At 36.5% G+C, this 14,848-nt stretch overlaps 1 protein-coding gene across 1 annotated transcript in view; it reads left to right on the top strand.

Annotated features, from left to right (window-relative positions):
• The window catches only part of FBN2 (fibrillin 2), a 214,492-nt gene that overhangs the window by 132,366 nt on the left and 67,278 nt on the right, over positions 1-14,848 (top strand). Inside the window, exons 19-23 of the mRNA XM_081281769.1 lie at positions 1,887-2,012; positions 6,704-6,823; positions 12,096-12,233; positions 12,776-12,826; positions 13,292-13,417. Coding sequence (XP_081137895.1) covers positions 1,887-2,012; positions 6,704-6,823; positions 12,096-12,233; positions 12,776-12,826; positions 13,292-13,417 — 561 coding nt within the window. The remainder of the gene's footprint in view (positions 1-1,886; positions 2,013-6,703; positions 6,824-12,095; positions 12,234-12,775; positions 12,827-13,291; positions 13,418-14,848) is intronic.

Here is a 14,848-nt window from a genome sequence, read left to right as displayed (position 1 = left end):
GTGAAATGAAGGTGTCAGCAGAGCCATGCTCTCTGATGGCTGTAGGAAGGATCCTTCCTTCCCTCCTCTAGCTTCTGCTCTTTGCCAGCAATCCTTGGAGTTCCTTGGCTTGTAGATGCATCACACCAGCCATGGTGGTCCTCTCCCTGTGTTCTTCCCTCATCTTCCCTCTGTGTTGCTCTCTCCATCCACACTTCCCCTTTCTTATAAGGACACCAGTCACGATGAATTGCAACCTATGCCAATTTGTTTTAACTTTATTATATCTATAAAAGTTCTAATTCCAAATCAGTTCACAGTCTGAGATGTTGGGGGTTAGGAGTTCAACATCGCTCTATGAGGGACTCAGTTCAGTCCACGAGTATGGAGAAATGAGTAAAAAACCATTACTTGATAAAACATCACACAGTAATGGGAAAACTTATACAAATCCTTAAAATAAAATGTTAATTTTTGAAGTTCCTATCAAGATTCAGAAGTGAAGTAAAAACATAGTGTCCAAAAGCAAAAAGATCAGATCAAACATAAAACCTGATTTTACCATGGTGATGGGATTATAGGAGATGGGGGGTTTTTCTGATCTGTTTTCCATATCTTCACAGTGTCAGCATACTGTCTGTAAGGAGACAATTGTTATTTGCAAGACGAAACATATAATTTTAAGTAAAAGGAAGTCTTTACCCCAAACACAGTTTTTATTTCTATCATTAACTGCACTTGTAAAAATGAGAATGAGGTTATGAAGATAAAGGTGAATATGAGTTTCTTAAATTCAAGATTTGGACAGTCTTTGCTAGGCTGTTCTAGAATACTGTAGGAAACCATAAAGTTCATCACTAGTGTTTCAGTAGTAACCAGTTGTTTCTGAGGTAAAAAAGCATAGCGGGAGGGCTGGGGATGTGGATCAAGCAGTAGCGCGCTCGCCTGGCATGCATGCGGCCCGGGTTTGATCCTTAGCACCACGTACAAAGATGTGTCCACCGAAAACTAAAAAATAAATATTAAAAAATTCTCCCTCTCTCAACCTTAAAAAAAAAAAAAGCATAGTGGGAAATTAAGGAAAACCTTTCAAAAACTGTTGTTAAAAGCATTCTTTTCAAATTTTAATTAGAAAAAAATGCCATCTGTCATTTTAATTATATATTGATAAGAATATAGGCAAATGAGTTAGCCTATATGTATATTTTTGTATTTTTTTGTATATTTCATTAGTGCTTTAAAATATTAAATGAAGGGCTGGGGTTGTAGCTCAGCAGTAGAGCACTTTTCTGGCACGTGTGAGGTGCTGGGTATGATTCTCAGCACCACATAAAAATAAAAGTAGTGTGTCCATCTACAATTTTAAAAAAATATTTTTAAAAATATTTAATGAAGCCCAGTATAGTAGCACACACCTTGTAACCCTAGCTACCCAGAAGGCTAGGGCAGGAGGATCACAAGTTTGAAGCCAACCCCGGGGAACTTAGTGAGACCCTGTCTCAAAATAAAAAGTAAAAATGGGTTAGGGATATAGTTCAGTGGTAAAGTACCACTGGATTCCATCCCCAGAACTGTAAATTTAATAATAATAATAAATGAAATAAATAAACCTATTATAGTCCTATTGTGGAACAAAAAGTAAATAGAGAACAAAGTAATAGTGATGAAGCCTTTGCAACCACACATATTTTTCAAGGCCTCCAAAAGATCTTAGAAGTATCCTCTAGCATCAGAACATCCCACTTGACTAAAACTGAATATATTTTGCTTAAGATTAAAGTATGTGCTGTGGTACAGGGAGACTAAGTCAAAAGAGGAATAGAGAAAAAACAAAAATAAAATATTGTTGATCACTGTGATACACATTTTAATACGTATATCTCCTGTCTTCCAATGATTGCTTTCAGACATCGATGAGTGCTTGGTGAACAGACTGCTTTGTGATAATGGACTGTGCCGAAATACGCCAGGAAGTTACAGCTGCACGTGCCCCCCTGGCTATGTGTTCCGGACAGAGACGGAGACATGTGAAGGTAGGAGCTGTTTCCTTACTAGAGATGGACACCTGTCAATCACACCGACAGTGATGAAATAGTATACTCAAAAAAGGCTTGTGTGAATTTTTTAGAAAATGATCTCTTTCAGCTAATCCAGTAGTTTCAGAAATAGCATGCATCTAACCCAGTGTATAAACACTGACAGTTTTATTTCATTCAGATAAAATATCATCAACACTTGAAACAAACATTTTGAAGTGGGGGGAAAAAAAAAGTGGAAGGAACCATATTGTTTCACTTGCTGAAATAAAATGGCAGATTTTTGTGTGATTACTTTGTTTTCCCTTTTTAAAACCACTGTGACATGTTAACGTAGGAACTTGAATTGCAATGGACAAGTCAGCTCTTGCACATTTTATTTGTGAAATAGGCGATTTACCCAAGAGATTGGCCCAGAGAACATTTGAGACCTAAGTAAAAATCATCACTTTAATGAAATTTATAGTCTAAGAAAATTGTCATTTCCAATTAATAATTAAATAGATATTATTTGAACTTACAGTTCATAAACCAATGTTTAAAAAACCCTTTCTTTGAACCACATTTTTCTGCACTGGAAGTTATGTGAATGAGTTGGACACTTAGGAAAGTCCTTGTTTCATTGAAACACTGGCCAAGTGAAAATGCATTCAATTATATTTTTGTGTCCCCATCAAAGTTATATTTCAGAATCCTCTGTGGCATGACTATTAGTCATTGTCCTTGTTTAATTCTTGATGTATGAGCCTACTTAATGCTTCCAGAACCTTCTCATATATAATTACTGCTTCAGAACAGACACTTGTTTTAAAAGATTTCATCTTTAATTGTTATGGAATAGCCCTTTCCTTATCTGTTAAAGTATTTGTTTCTTAGTGGCTCCATAGCCAAGAAAACTGCAATAGCGATATTATGTGAAAAAGATGTTAGCATTCTCTCTTCTTCTTCCTGTTTAACTTCAAAGCATTCTTGTGAACAGAAGCAGGTTAGGACTATAGAGTGAGATGCCAAAACCAAATGACTCGGCTCAAGTCAACAAAATGCAATTACATACTGCAATTCTAAGTTTGGATTGAATTGGAAGGGCCACTGAAAAACAGTAATTAGCCGGAAGAAAGAAAAAAAAAAAACAGAGAAGAAAAAGAAAATCTCAGCATAAAGTCTTCTTTCTCTAAACTTAGTGGTGGTAACTATTTCTCCACTTTTCAACAGCTTCGTGAAAACTGCTCAGAGCGGATCAGTCATCCATTCCTAGTGGAAGGATTTGAAGTTCTCTGGTCTGCTGAGCAGGAGGCCCCTTAAGAGTTGGGAGTATCTGAAGGTTATTAGGGTCTCTTTTTAAACCAGCTTGGACTTCTTGAATATGCTTAACTACAGGGTCTCTTCCTCTTCTGATACCTATTACCCTTCAGAATTGCTCTGAAAAAGGGACTTTGTGAAGACGTATCTCCTCTACACATTTTTAGGGAGGAATGGGAGAAGGGACTTCTAAAAGTTTTTCCCAACTTTTACCCACTGCCTGCCCACTGCCCTTAATTTGTTTTATCCATTGTCTACTCAAGGGTAAGCTGTTAAATCTTGGGAAATTTTGAAAGCAATAGCACCTTAGGATATCATCTTAAGCTGTTGATTATTACAACTAGATCTCCCATCCATGGTGATGATACCCTCTGATGAACTTGTGAGAGAGACATAGTGTGGGACTAAATGGATGGTGTCTGATTCTGAGTTGTACTCACACCGAACTGTCAAGGATTATGAATTATATATCCTTTCCACTGTAACAAGTAAGATGAGAGCTGAATACCAAGGAAGTAAAAGTCAGACACTCGTCTGCTTACATGAGCAAGTAAGAAGAGTAGGAGCCAATGGTGTTTAATAGTGTAATCGTGGGCATTTACATTAATGTTGACACTTAAGGAGCAAACCAGGCAGCAGGGAGGGTTAGAAAGAGGGATCTGTGCTTATTCTGTTCAAAGCATACTTGCTCTTGATACTCTGAGCCTTTTCTTTAATATAAAAACAAATTTTATCTGTTATTCATAGAAAAGATGTTCATGTTACATAAATACAGAAAAAATGACAGAGAAATTCTTTGCTGTAGCCTTCTGACATTGACAGAAATAAAAATGATTTATCATGGGAAACCTATCCAAATAACTTATTTCTACACTTTTTACCCACTAAGTTATATGCATTTTCATTTTATTAAGTGTTTTGCAGAAAAAAACAAATAGACCCACAGGCCTCTAATCTCTTTTTCCTTTGGGTCTCCTGATTTCCACTATTGCATGCGAACTGTGAATTCTCTGCCTAAAGCAGTTCTCTTCATTCTATTCCCCCTTAACTAATTTCCAAGGACTAAACAGGGAATTATTATTATTAGCAGATTCCTTGAAGATTCTAGCTTTCTCTGTATATATTTGCCTTCTTCATGAACTTTTTCATTCATGTTTTCAACAAACTATTTTAAATATATAATAAATTGGAGTAATAATAGAGAGGAAAGGTGCTCTATATTTCAGACTGAAGTTACAAAATCTTTATTTTACTTTTTTTGTTTGAGCTTTGAGAGTCTGTGAAAGTTAAAATTTTTACAGCAAGTACTGTGGTTTAGATTGTGTTTCCAGTGACATAACTAGTTAAATGTAAACCAGATGTGCTTTGAAGTTTATTTCCAGGAATGTACAGTGAACTGTTTCAATTCCTGGTTCCATGACATTTATAACATAAAAACATTGTATTTAAAGTAAAACTAAATAGTTGATATTTGTAGTTGTCATTGCATATGTTTGCAGTTTTTGAGTTTGTCATTGCTTAATGTAAAATAGAGATTTTAAAAATTTGTGACATTTACCTTTTTCTTTGGGGGGGGCTTCTCACAAGTGAAATTAATAGGAGATTTATATATGATATATTTTCAGATTAGTTATCTGCTTCCCTTTTTTAGGTTGTATTTGTATGAAAGAATTTCAATACTCTGGAATATGTTTTTTATTTTAAATCTGTGCTATAATAATATAACCTGCTCTTATATTTTGCATTAAGACAACAAACAATCTGAAAGCAAAATGCATTCATATTTCATCAATTTGTATTTTCATAATTAAATTTGTATCTGGGTACTTCTTTAGTAATTTTGAAGTAACAGTACTTGTTTTCTACATCAGTTTTTTAAATTTGCATTTCAAGCTCACTGACTTAAAAATCAACTGTGAGCCCTGCCCTGTTAGTTTATATTTGACTCCAGACATTCAAGAATAATAAGCATTTGCATCTTCCAGTTATTTGTTTATATTTTCTTCAGTATAGCAAAATACTTTGTATTAAATTCAAAGTAATCTTTTGGGGAGAAAAAGTATTCTGGTGAACTCAAAAACCCTTCTATTCATCATAAAAAGGCTTGAAGTATTTCAACCTGTTTCAGATAATTCACCAAGTAGAGAAAGAAATGTCTGAGCCACTTCTTCAAATTCAAATGGTTTGAATTTATGCTGGAAGTGTCTTTGATTTGTTTCTACTATTGAACTGAAGCTTGCATTTCTTCTGTCATTAACTTATGTTAAGCTATTTTACTTTATAGGCTGAAAAGTTTCTTTAGTCACCTCTTGAGAACATAGGCATACTGTCATTGCTTTGAATCATCAGCAAGAATTAGCTTGTGGATATATGATTTGCTTAAATCAGATTAATGATTATAGAGTCATATTGAATTCAATTACTTACACTTTATCAATTTTTTCTGTTTTTCTATTTTGTATATTTTTGTCCCTGGGGATTGAACTCATGGCCTTGCACATGCTAAGTACTTGCCAAGCACTGAGCTATACTTCCAAACATAGTTTTTCTTTTTTTCCTTTTTTCCCTTTTTTTTTGGCGGAGGGAGTCGTAGGGTGGGGGCAATGGGTACCAGGGTTTGAATCCAAAGGCATTTTACCACTCAGCCATACCCCAGCCCTTTTTATTTTTTATTGTGAGACAAGTTCTTACTAAGTTGCTGAGGGCCTAAGTTGCTGAAGCTGGCTTTGAACCTACAATCCTCCTGCCTCAGCCTCCCAAGTTGCTTGGATTACAGGCATGCAACAAAGCACCCAGCTGCAACTATAGTTTTTTCTGATTTTTATTTGGCCAAAATTAGTTGTTTGAAAAACTCACCAGATTAAACTTATAAATGTGAAAAAAACAAAAAAAGAAAAAGGTGGATAAGAACTAGAGGAGAATTCTGAATCCAGTATGAAAGTTTCAGCCCTTACTTCCTGATTCATACCTAGGGGTTTGAAATCAAAGCCACTATTGTTACATTTTGTCTTCAAAGCCTCACAGAACCGTAAATGACAGAAATGATTGACATTTGTTTGTGCACAGCATGTTGCACCTGGAATTACATTCTCTTACAGGGGAAACTAATCCAATTTATATAGTTGGAGTAATGTATTGAAAGAGCACATACTGAACCCTTTCCAAATAGGCTGTTCCCTGTAGTCCTACTGAGTCCCCAGTCATGTAGATGTGTATTTACACTGTAAAATGCATGTCTCCATTCCCCATTCACTTTATGCCTTGTAGATCCATATTAAAATTACAAGAGCCAAGTTTACCAGACATTCTGGCATAGCATGACTTGTTGGAATAATATTTTCCAGAAACACATGGCAGTTCTAACAGAATCTTTTCCTTCTGGATTGCAGATATAAATGAATGTGAAAGCAACCCATGTGTCAATGGAGCCTGCAGGAACAACCTTGGATCTTTCAATTGTGAATGTTCGCCTGGCAGCAAACTCAGCTCCACTGGATTGATCTGTATCGGTAAGATTCATACATGGTATTGATGTTTCGGTTTCACTGCAAAGATAAGCACATACCTCTTAGCAAGAACATAACGTGATGCGAGAAAAGCATATTTGTATAAACTAGGCATTCTTTTAAATTTTGTTAGATTCTACAAAGTATTCCTTTCATATAAGTAGATATGCTATATGTTATAAGCATTTCCATACCACAGACATATGTATACACATTACCCTAAAAACGCCTTAGGCAACAATACAATCAAATCCCTACTGCATACTTTCTGTAAACAACCTTCTATCATGAACAAAAATGTTATGGAATTTGGATTTAGTTAACAGGACAAGAATTTTAAGATTTTAAACTTGAAACATATACAGGGAATTTATTATGTTTTCTTTTTTTCATCAATCATAAATCTAATGAATGAATTCCAATGAAGGGAAGATAAGTATTTTCTTACTTTTGGAAATCTTTAAGGAGAAAGATTCCAAAACTCCTAAACTAGCATCTTTTAATACATCTCAAAGCATAAAGTTGTTTCTGGATAAGGACATAAGATATTTGTAGAACAAGATTGTCTGACATATTACTATTTGAAAAAAATACAGCATGTTTAAAGGAAATGACTGTTGGTGATTTTTCCCTGCTACTAGGGGCAATGCCTCCATTCTCTAATCATGCCACAATTCATATTATTGGCTAGCATCTACCTTTAAAGTGAACTAAATATATATTTCAAATAGGAAGCTATTTTAGTTTTACATAGTGCCCAATGATTGGGGAATATTTTGTTTGTTACTTAGCCAAAATGAATTTTCAATTTAATACTTGCTAAAGATAATGGCATTTTAAAGATGTTAATCATTGGATGGCAGGATACCTGTTTGTGAAATGACTAGAAATGACCCAAGTTCAAAATTATCAGTGAAACCTTCTCTTTGGAAGTATGGATTTCTGCATCTCCCAGTGGAAGATGGGGAAGTACAGCTGCTGAAATCTGAGCCTTCCTCAGGTCTCTATATTAGTGCCTGAGGCACTACTTTCTTATAGAATTCCTGGTGGGAGTTAGGGCACAGATTGGATGGGCAGAAATATTTTTGCTAAGGCACAATTTCCAACTGAGTGGAGTCATTATATTATGCCAAGGAGATAATTTCAGCATTAGTAGATTAGTGTGTCAGAAATCTTAAGTCTGTATGCCACTTGAGCATCCAAGTTTTATCTTGGTTTTTGCTTCATTGTATAGACTTCTATTATTTTGGCCTTTTGGCCTTAGAGTTGTTAATGAAACAGAGACTTTTAATTCCCAAGTCATTATGTCATTCTTCCCCTTGCCAACAACTAAGCAACACCATATTTTCTTCCCAGCCAGTGCCATTCTTTCATTCATTATGATGGAATTTGAATATCCCAGCCTAAAACTACTCAGAGAGAAATCTACCTAGTATATTAAAATTTTAGACATGATCTTATCAACTTTCCTTTAAAAAAGCACATCCTAGGGGAAAAAATGGAATAGAAAATAGTAAAATATACAGAGGAAAGTTATGTATGTGTTTTTAGAGGACTATCAGTGACTCGTGTTGATTAACCTAGAGCTTTCTTTCACAGGGTTCAGGTCTCTACATTTCGAAAGGAACAAAAACTTAATGATATGGTCATTAAAGTTAGATTACATATGAGGTATTTGAATACTAGAAATATGTAAGGATTTAGAATCTATTCTTCAAACTTCCAAATTAAAAATTCACTTTAAATTATTCTGAAATACTTCAAAGACTATTTTGTATTACAATTGATATCATTAAATATAGAACAATAACCGTGACTGATACTACCTTTGTGCATTACACTACTTTGGTTTGATGGCTCTGTATAACCCACACTCCCTCATCTTTGGGGTCTGCACTCTGTCCTCCACTTGTATGGAATAACCACCCTGTGATCAAACCCAACAGCTTATTCTCATTCTCCACGTTAAACTATTAGCCGAGTTTGGCCATCCAGCATTTGCTCTTTCTCAGGAAGTGCTTCATTTTTGGCCTCCGAAGCACAGCTTTCTTCTTATCCTTTCACTTTTCTGGCTCATTTTTTCCATTTCCTTTGGTGAGCCTCCCCTCCAACCTGACAGGTCCCACCGGTCAGTCCAGGGACCTTTTTGCTTCTCGGCGGGCGCTCATCCTTAGATGGCCTCTACCTTGACTCTCAAATTGATCACCCCATATTCAACCTCTCCACTAATTCCAGCTGTTTGAGACATCCAAGTGCAGACGACTGCTTAGACATCTCAAACATAACACGTCCAAACCCAAATTCCTATCTTTTGGCGTGAACCTGTGTTTCCTAGAAACAGTTCTGTCTTGGCAAATGGCAACTCCATTCTTCCAACTCCCACACCCCAAATTCTTGGCATCATCCTCAATTTCTTCTTCTCAAACTGTCCATCAAATCCATCAGCAAAACCTATTGATTTTCAAAACCCTTGAAGTTGATGGCTATTCCAACCACTTGCTACCAACAACCCTGATTATTACTGTAACCTCTACCTCGTACGTCCCTCCTCCCCCACCCATGCTTGCTACCCTAGAGTCTATTTTCCACATAGCCACTGGGTAATTCTTTTAAATCATAAGTCAGCACATGTCATTCCTTGTCTGGAAACCCTGACTATAAAAACCTTGGCTTCTCCACTCACTCAGAGCAAAAGCTCAGATCTTTGCCAAAGTGTGTGTTACCGTCATGATCTCACGCTGTCTCTGTCTCCCATTGCTCTGCCTTCCACCCGTCCACCTGAGCCACCCCAGCCTACTTCTTGCTCATACCCATCCAGCATGAGCCCATGTGAAACTTGCTGTATTTAATCTCTGTGGCTGGTTGCCACAAATTTTTATTCTTTTTATTTTCTATTTATATGTTACATTATAAGTCAGGACTTCTCTGACCATCTCAGTTAAAGTAACAGTGTCTCTCCAACTACTACTGGTTTATTTGGTTTTCAGAGTTTTTGTTTGTTTGTTTGGTTTGGTTTGTTTTTGTACTGGGGATTGGACTGAGGGGCACTCGACCACTGAGCCACATCCCCAGCCCTATTTTGTATTTTATTTAGAGACAGGGTCTCACTGAATTGCTTAGCACCTGGCTTTTCCTGAGCTGGCTTTGAACTCACAATCCTCCTACCTCAGCCTCCCGAGCCCCTGGGATTACAGGCATGAACCACCGTGCCCAGTTCTTTTTTCAGAGTTCTTAACCAAACTCTGGCCATACCTGTGTATGTGTGTAAAAGAAAGAGAGTCAGATAGAGACAGGGAAAGAAGGAGAAAGAGAAATGAGAGGGGGGCTTCCAATGACTTGTAACTTTCAAGTGTTGATTCAGTACCAATAGGTGTGGTGCTACAGAACAGAGCTTGCAAATTCAAATCTTGATTCTGATCCTATACTAGCTGAGTGACCTTGAGTAAATGAGTTGACTTCTCTGTCCCTCTGTTTCCTCATCTGCAAATTGCACATACCTCATATGGCTGTTTTAATAAATAAACAAATAGATGGAAAGCCTTTAGAATAGTGCCTTTGTCAATATTAGCAGTTCCTATTATTGTATCTTACTTAAAATGATCACACCCAAGGTCACCAACTAGTTTTTTGATAATTCAGTAACTAATTTGGATCAGTGAAAGACCTCTTAAGTTTGCGGTGGTCTTCCACGAGCACCTGCTTCCTCTGTGCTACAGAATACACAGGTGTGAGCTGGTAAAGAGCCTGTAGCTGGGACTTGACACAAGCATTATCAAGCAAACCTTTTTCACTTGTGAACAATTGTACACAAAAGTAAATGTTCCAGCCAGAAAGAAGGCAAAGTGACCGTCCAACTCTTTGCATACCCTTGCCCCATAACTTCTCATATCCAGTCAAGACGAGAGTTGTTTCATTTCAACCTCTGCTCCCGAGGGTTTGGGCTGTGGCAGCCTCCTCCTGGCTGCAGTGCCGGTCTCATCAAGACCTGCCACTTTCATCACAACTCCCTTTCTGGGTTTGTGAGAGTTATTATTTGTTTTTATTATTGAATGTGGAAGTAAACTTTATCTGAACCTATTATTAAACTTAGTTTTAGAGTAAATGCTATAGAAATACACCTTGTTATTTTCCTCATCTGTGTGCCATAGTACACTCTTAAGATCAAAACCTGAAATTGTGTTTTCTGCGTGACCTGCATCAGGATCACCTGAGAAGCTTGTCAAAATGCAGGTGTCTGGGCTGCATATCTGGAGATGTGGATCTGCATTTTAACAAGAGCCTTAAACACTTAATGGAGAACCACAGTTCTATAAAGAAAGCTTCATGTGTGTGTATCCAGTTGGTGTTTTGTCATGTCAACTTTGATTGGGTTACTTATCACTGCTTCAAAATCAGTTACTTAACAGTATTTTAATATTTGTTTGAAATACTGTTACGACACCTGCAGGTTTACTAACTGCTCGTAATGCACCTGGAGTAAAATTTCAAAGTAAGGTTGTATTTTACTAGATAACTCTACATTCAAAAGCAGGAACTTACATTTGATACGGAGACACCCTTAAGTTAGGGTGGTTATATCTAAAATGGTTGGATGCCAGGTGATTCTTGATCTTCTTTATACTTCTCTCTTTCCTCCGAAGATTTACCATAAACATATATTACTTTTTGAACTAAAGGTTATATACACATGCATAGGAAAATGCCTAAAAGAAAATACATCAGGTATTAGCCCTGAGGATGTCTTTGTGGTAGATTTATAGGTGATGTTTATTTATTTCCTTCTTTATTTCTTACGGTTTTTTTCTTTCAAGTTTTTCAGTTTCAAGAAATATTGGTTTCTCTAATACAGAACGTATGTAATTAATTTGGTGGGAAATTTGGAGAGGAAATCATTTGAGGAATTTTATTTAATAAAATTTTAAATATCAAAGCATTTATCACAAAGGATAAATCTTATGAATATTTTTTACTCAAGTGATGGTGTCTTCATGGCAGTGAACTATGTTTCTTGGGTGACAATGACTCCTCGATAGGCTGTCAGAAGACATAATTGTATTATTGCCATATTGTGAGATGTGTGGAGTATAGTCATTTACATGTATGTAAAATGCCATATTTAAATGCTTGTTCATGTGTTTCAAGGGACACGTTAGTAAAGCCTTAAAAATTGATTTTCTTATTTTTTTAACACTGTAACACACGCCTTTGGTGTACTCGGTGGAATTCCATTTTCTTTGGAGGTACAAGTTCTCCAACCTTTCCTACTCCTTTTCAGACAGCCTGAAAGGGACCTGTTGGCTCAACATCCAGGACAACCGCTGTGAAGTGAACATTAACGGAGCCACTCTGAAATCTGAATGCTGTGCTACCCTGGGTGCTGCCTGGGGGAGCCCCTGTGAGCGCTGTGAACTAGGTAGGTGGCAGACTAGGGGCTTCTGGGCTTCTAAATTTGTCACTGTGTGCTTCTTACCAGGGCAGACCAAGAGCTCATCTATCTGCCTACATTGTTGTCTTTCCTAGCTAAAGATATTCACCTCCTGAAACATGCATTTGGTTTTTCCTCATAGTAGAAGCTGATCTTTCAGTTCTTTTAGACAAGGAAGGGAATTGGTTTGAATCCAGGTGCTAAGTAGCTGTTTGTATCCTTCACTATCCTTTCTTTGCACGTATCCCAGTAGAATATGATGACTCTGGCTCTCCTGAGTCCTTTACTTACTTGTCATTCAGTTGTCAATACGAGGAAAGAGGAATTGTAGGGAACATCTTGATACAAGTCGTTGCCAGTATAGTTACCACTCAAGTCCTGTCCCACTGAATTGAAGAAAGAGAGAGCTGGAGTCTTCAGCCTTTAAAGCTCCACCTTCAATTTAAAATTCTGTCATATTGTTTCTTGAGCTTAGAATAGTTGTATTTCCTCTTATAATGAAGTAAAAGTCTGTCCTATTGTTCTTACAGATACAGCTTGTGCAAGAGGATTTGCTAGGATTAAAGGTGTCACTTGTGAAGGTGAGTGAAATCTTAGATGATGTAAATCTTCAGAGCAGTATCATAAAGTTGATATTCACTCTCATGCTTTGGAAATATTTTTTACCTTCAGAAATCTTGAAATTTCAATGAAAATAGTGTAATCAACAAATGCTTTAGCACAGTACTTGGGGGAAGCAGCTTGGGGTTTCCCATTTCTCCTCTTTATGCAGTTGGTAAGTTTCCTGAGGACATCGCCAGCCTCCAAGGCACAGAACAGCTGGCAGAGGAGCATGTCTGGGCTGTTTTATGGTTAGGCAAGGCTGTGGTCGTTTTCACAGCTGGTGCCTAGGAGAGCTGGTGGCTGGGTTGTGGAATATTTCTGCTTAACTCAAGTAATAATCCACATTATATTGCAGATTGAATATGTTATACAGGAAGTGCAACTGCACCTGTTTTTCCTATTTGTGACTTCTTTACCCTTCTGCTCACTCCATTTCCCTGCAGACGTTAATGAATGTGAGGTGTTTCCTGGCGTTTGTCCAAATGGACGCTGTGTCAATAGCAAAGGGTCTTTTCATTGTGAGTGCCCGGAAGGCCTTACATTGGATGGAACTGGACGTGTGTGTTTGGGTAAGACTCGTGCCCTCATGCATTTTATGCATGAAACTAGCCCTGAATTTTCTTGTCCTTTGCTTAGTGGCCCGTCCAAAACCACTGAGTCTGGTGAAAGTTGCTTCAAATGAATGTATTTAAGTAAAATATTTTCTGCTTAATACCTAAAGTTGGTACTACTCAAAAATCTATCTTGGGGCTGGGGATATAGCTCAGTTGATAGAGCGCTTGCCTCGAATGCACAAAGCCCTGGGTTCAATCCCCAGAACCACAAGAAAAAAAAAAACTATCTTTTAAATTTGTTTCTTTAATCAGATACTTCAGGCAAGTTCAGTCTTTCATACTGAGTTAATAGAAAACTATGTATGTTTGTAACACAGAAGAATAAATGTAGACCAGCACTTTAAAAAGTCAGCAGTTACCAGCTAACTGCAGCTGTACCCTTTGGACAATGGGGAAATTTATTATTTGTTTCTGTTTGAAAACAATGACAGGTCCTGGTTCTTCCTTTCCACACTTCAGAGTTTAAATTTTCTTAATGCTTTATATTATAAAGATCTAAACTGAGGAATCTTTTTTCAACACCATATTCTATGTATGGCAGTTTGACCTTATTCTTTATCAGTGTCATTACTAAACTTGAATTTCATGATGGAAAAATAAACCTATTAATTTCATATTTTTTGTAAACAACAGTTTTTCATTTGAAGGGATTTTTTTCCCATGAGCTATGAAACAATAAATTTTTCATTTCAAAACATCTTTATGTAGGTTCATTTTTGACATTTAAGAGTGTAGGCAGAGTATTAGCAATGGTAATATTAACATTTAACAGTTTCATATCAGTGTTTTTTTTTAATCAGTAGTAAGAAAATAAAGTTTGTAGTACCATACTATCTGGTTACTGTAGTTAACACACATTTCACTTTAATTTTTGATAGCATATTTCAATTTGGGTAGAAAACATGGTATACATTAACATGAAATTATTTAGAAAGCATTGATTGCAAAGTAGAAGAATAAAATATACTTTTCCAATTTTTAAATATTTTAAATTAGGTACCATGTTTAGAAAAAAAGGCATCTTTTGAAGATGACAAAATAATTGTATTTGCATGGTCAAATGAAATCACGTTGCCTTTAGAAACTCAGGATTAGTGTATATGAAAATATGTTGATTATAAACTATCACTCAGCAAAATCAGTTTCCAGTGACATCACTCAAAACCAGAGCCTTTATAATATTTTAAATCAATATACATGATTTTTTTTATCCTTATGCTTGTTTTTGTCACTACTGGGATTAAGCTACATTTACTATTCTGTCTGTGGATGTGAGGAAGTTTCAAGATATTGGCATATGGAAATGTCATATATCTAATAATAAAAGTAGTGGTAAATTACTCTGACTGAGCATCTTTTAAATCAGTGATCCCAAATGCCTGGGGA

Source organism: Spermophilus citellus (genome assembly GCF_964194105.1).
Source record: "Spermophilus citellus genome assembly, chromosome: 1".
NCBI classification, from domain to species: domain Eukaryota; kingdom Metazoa; phylum Chordata; class Mammalia; order Rodentia; family Sciuridae; genus Spermophilus; species Spermophilus citellus.
The sequence above is the reverse complement of the archived record's forward strand: the minus strand, read 5'-3'. Positions and strand labels throughout refer to the sequence as shown.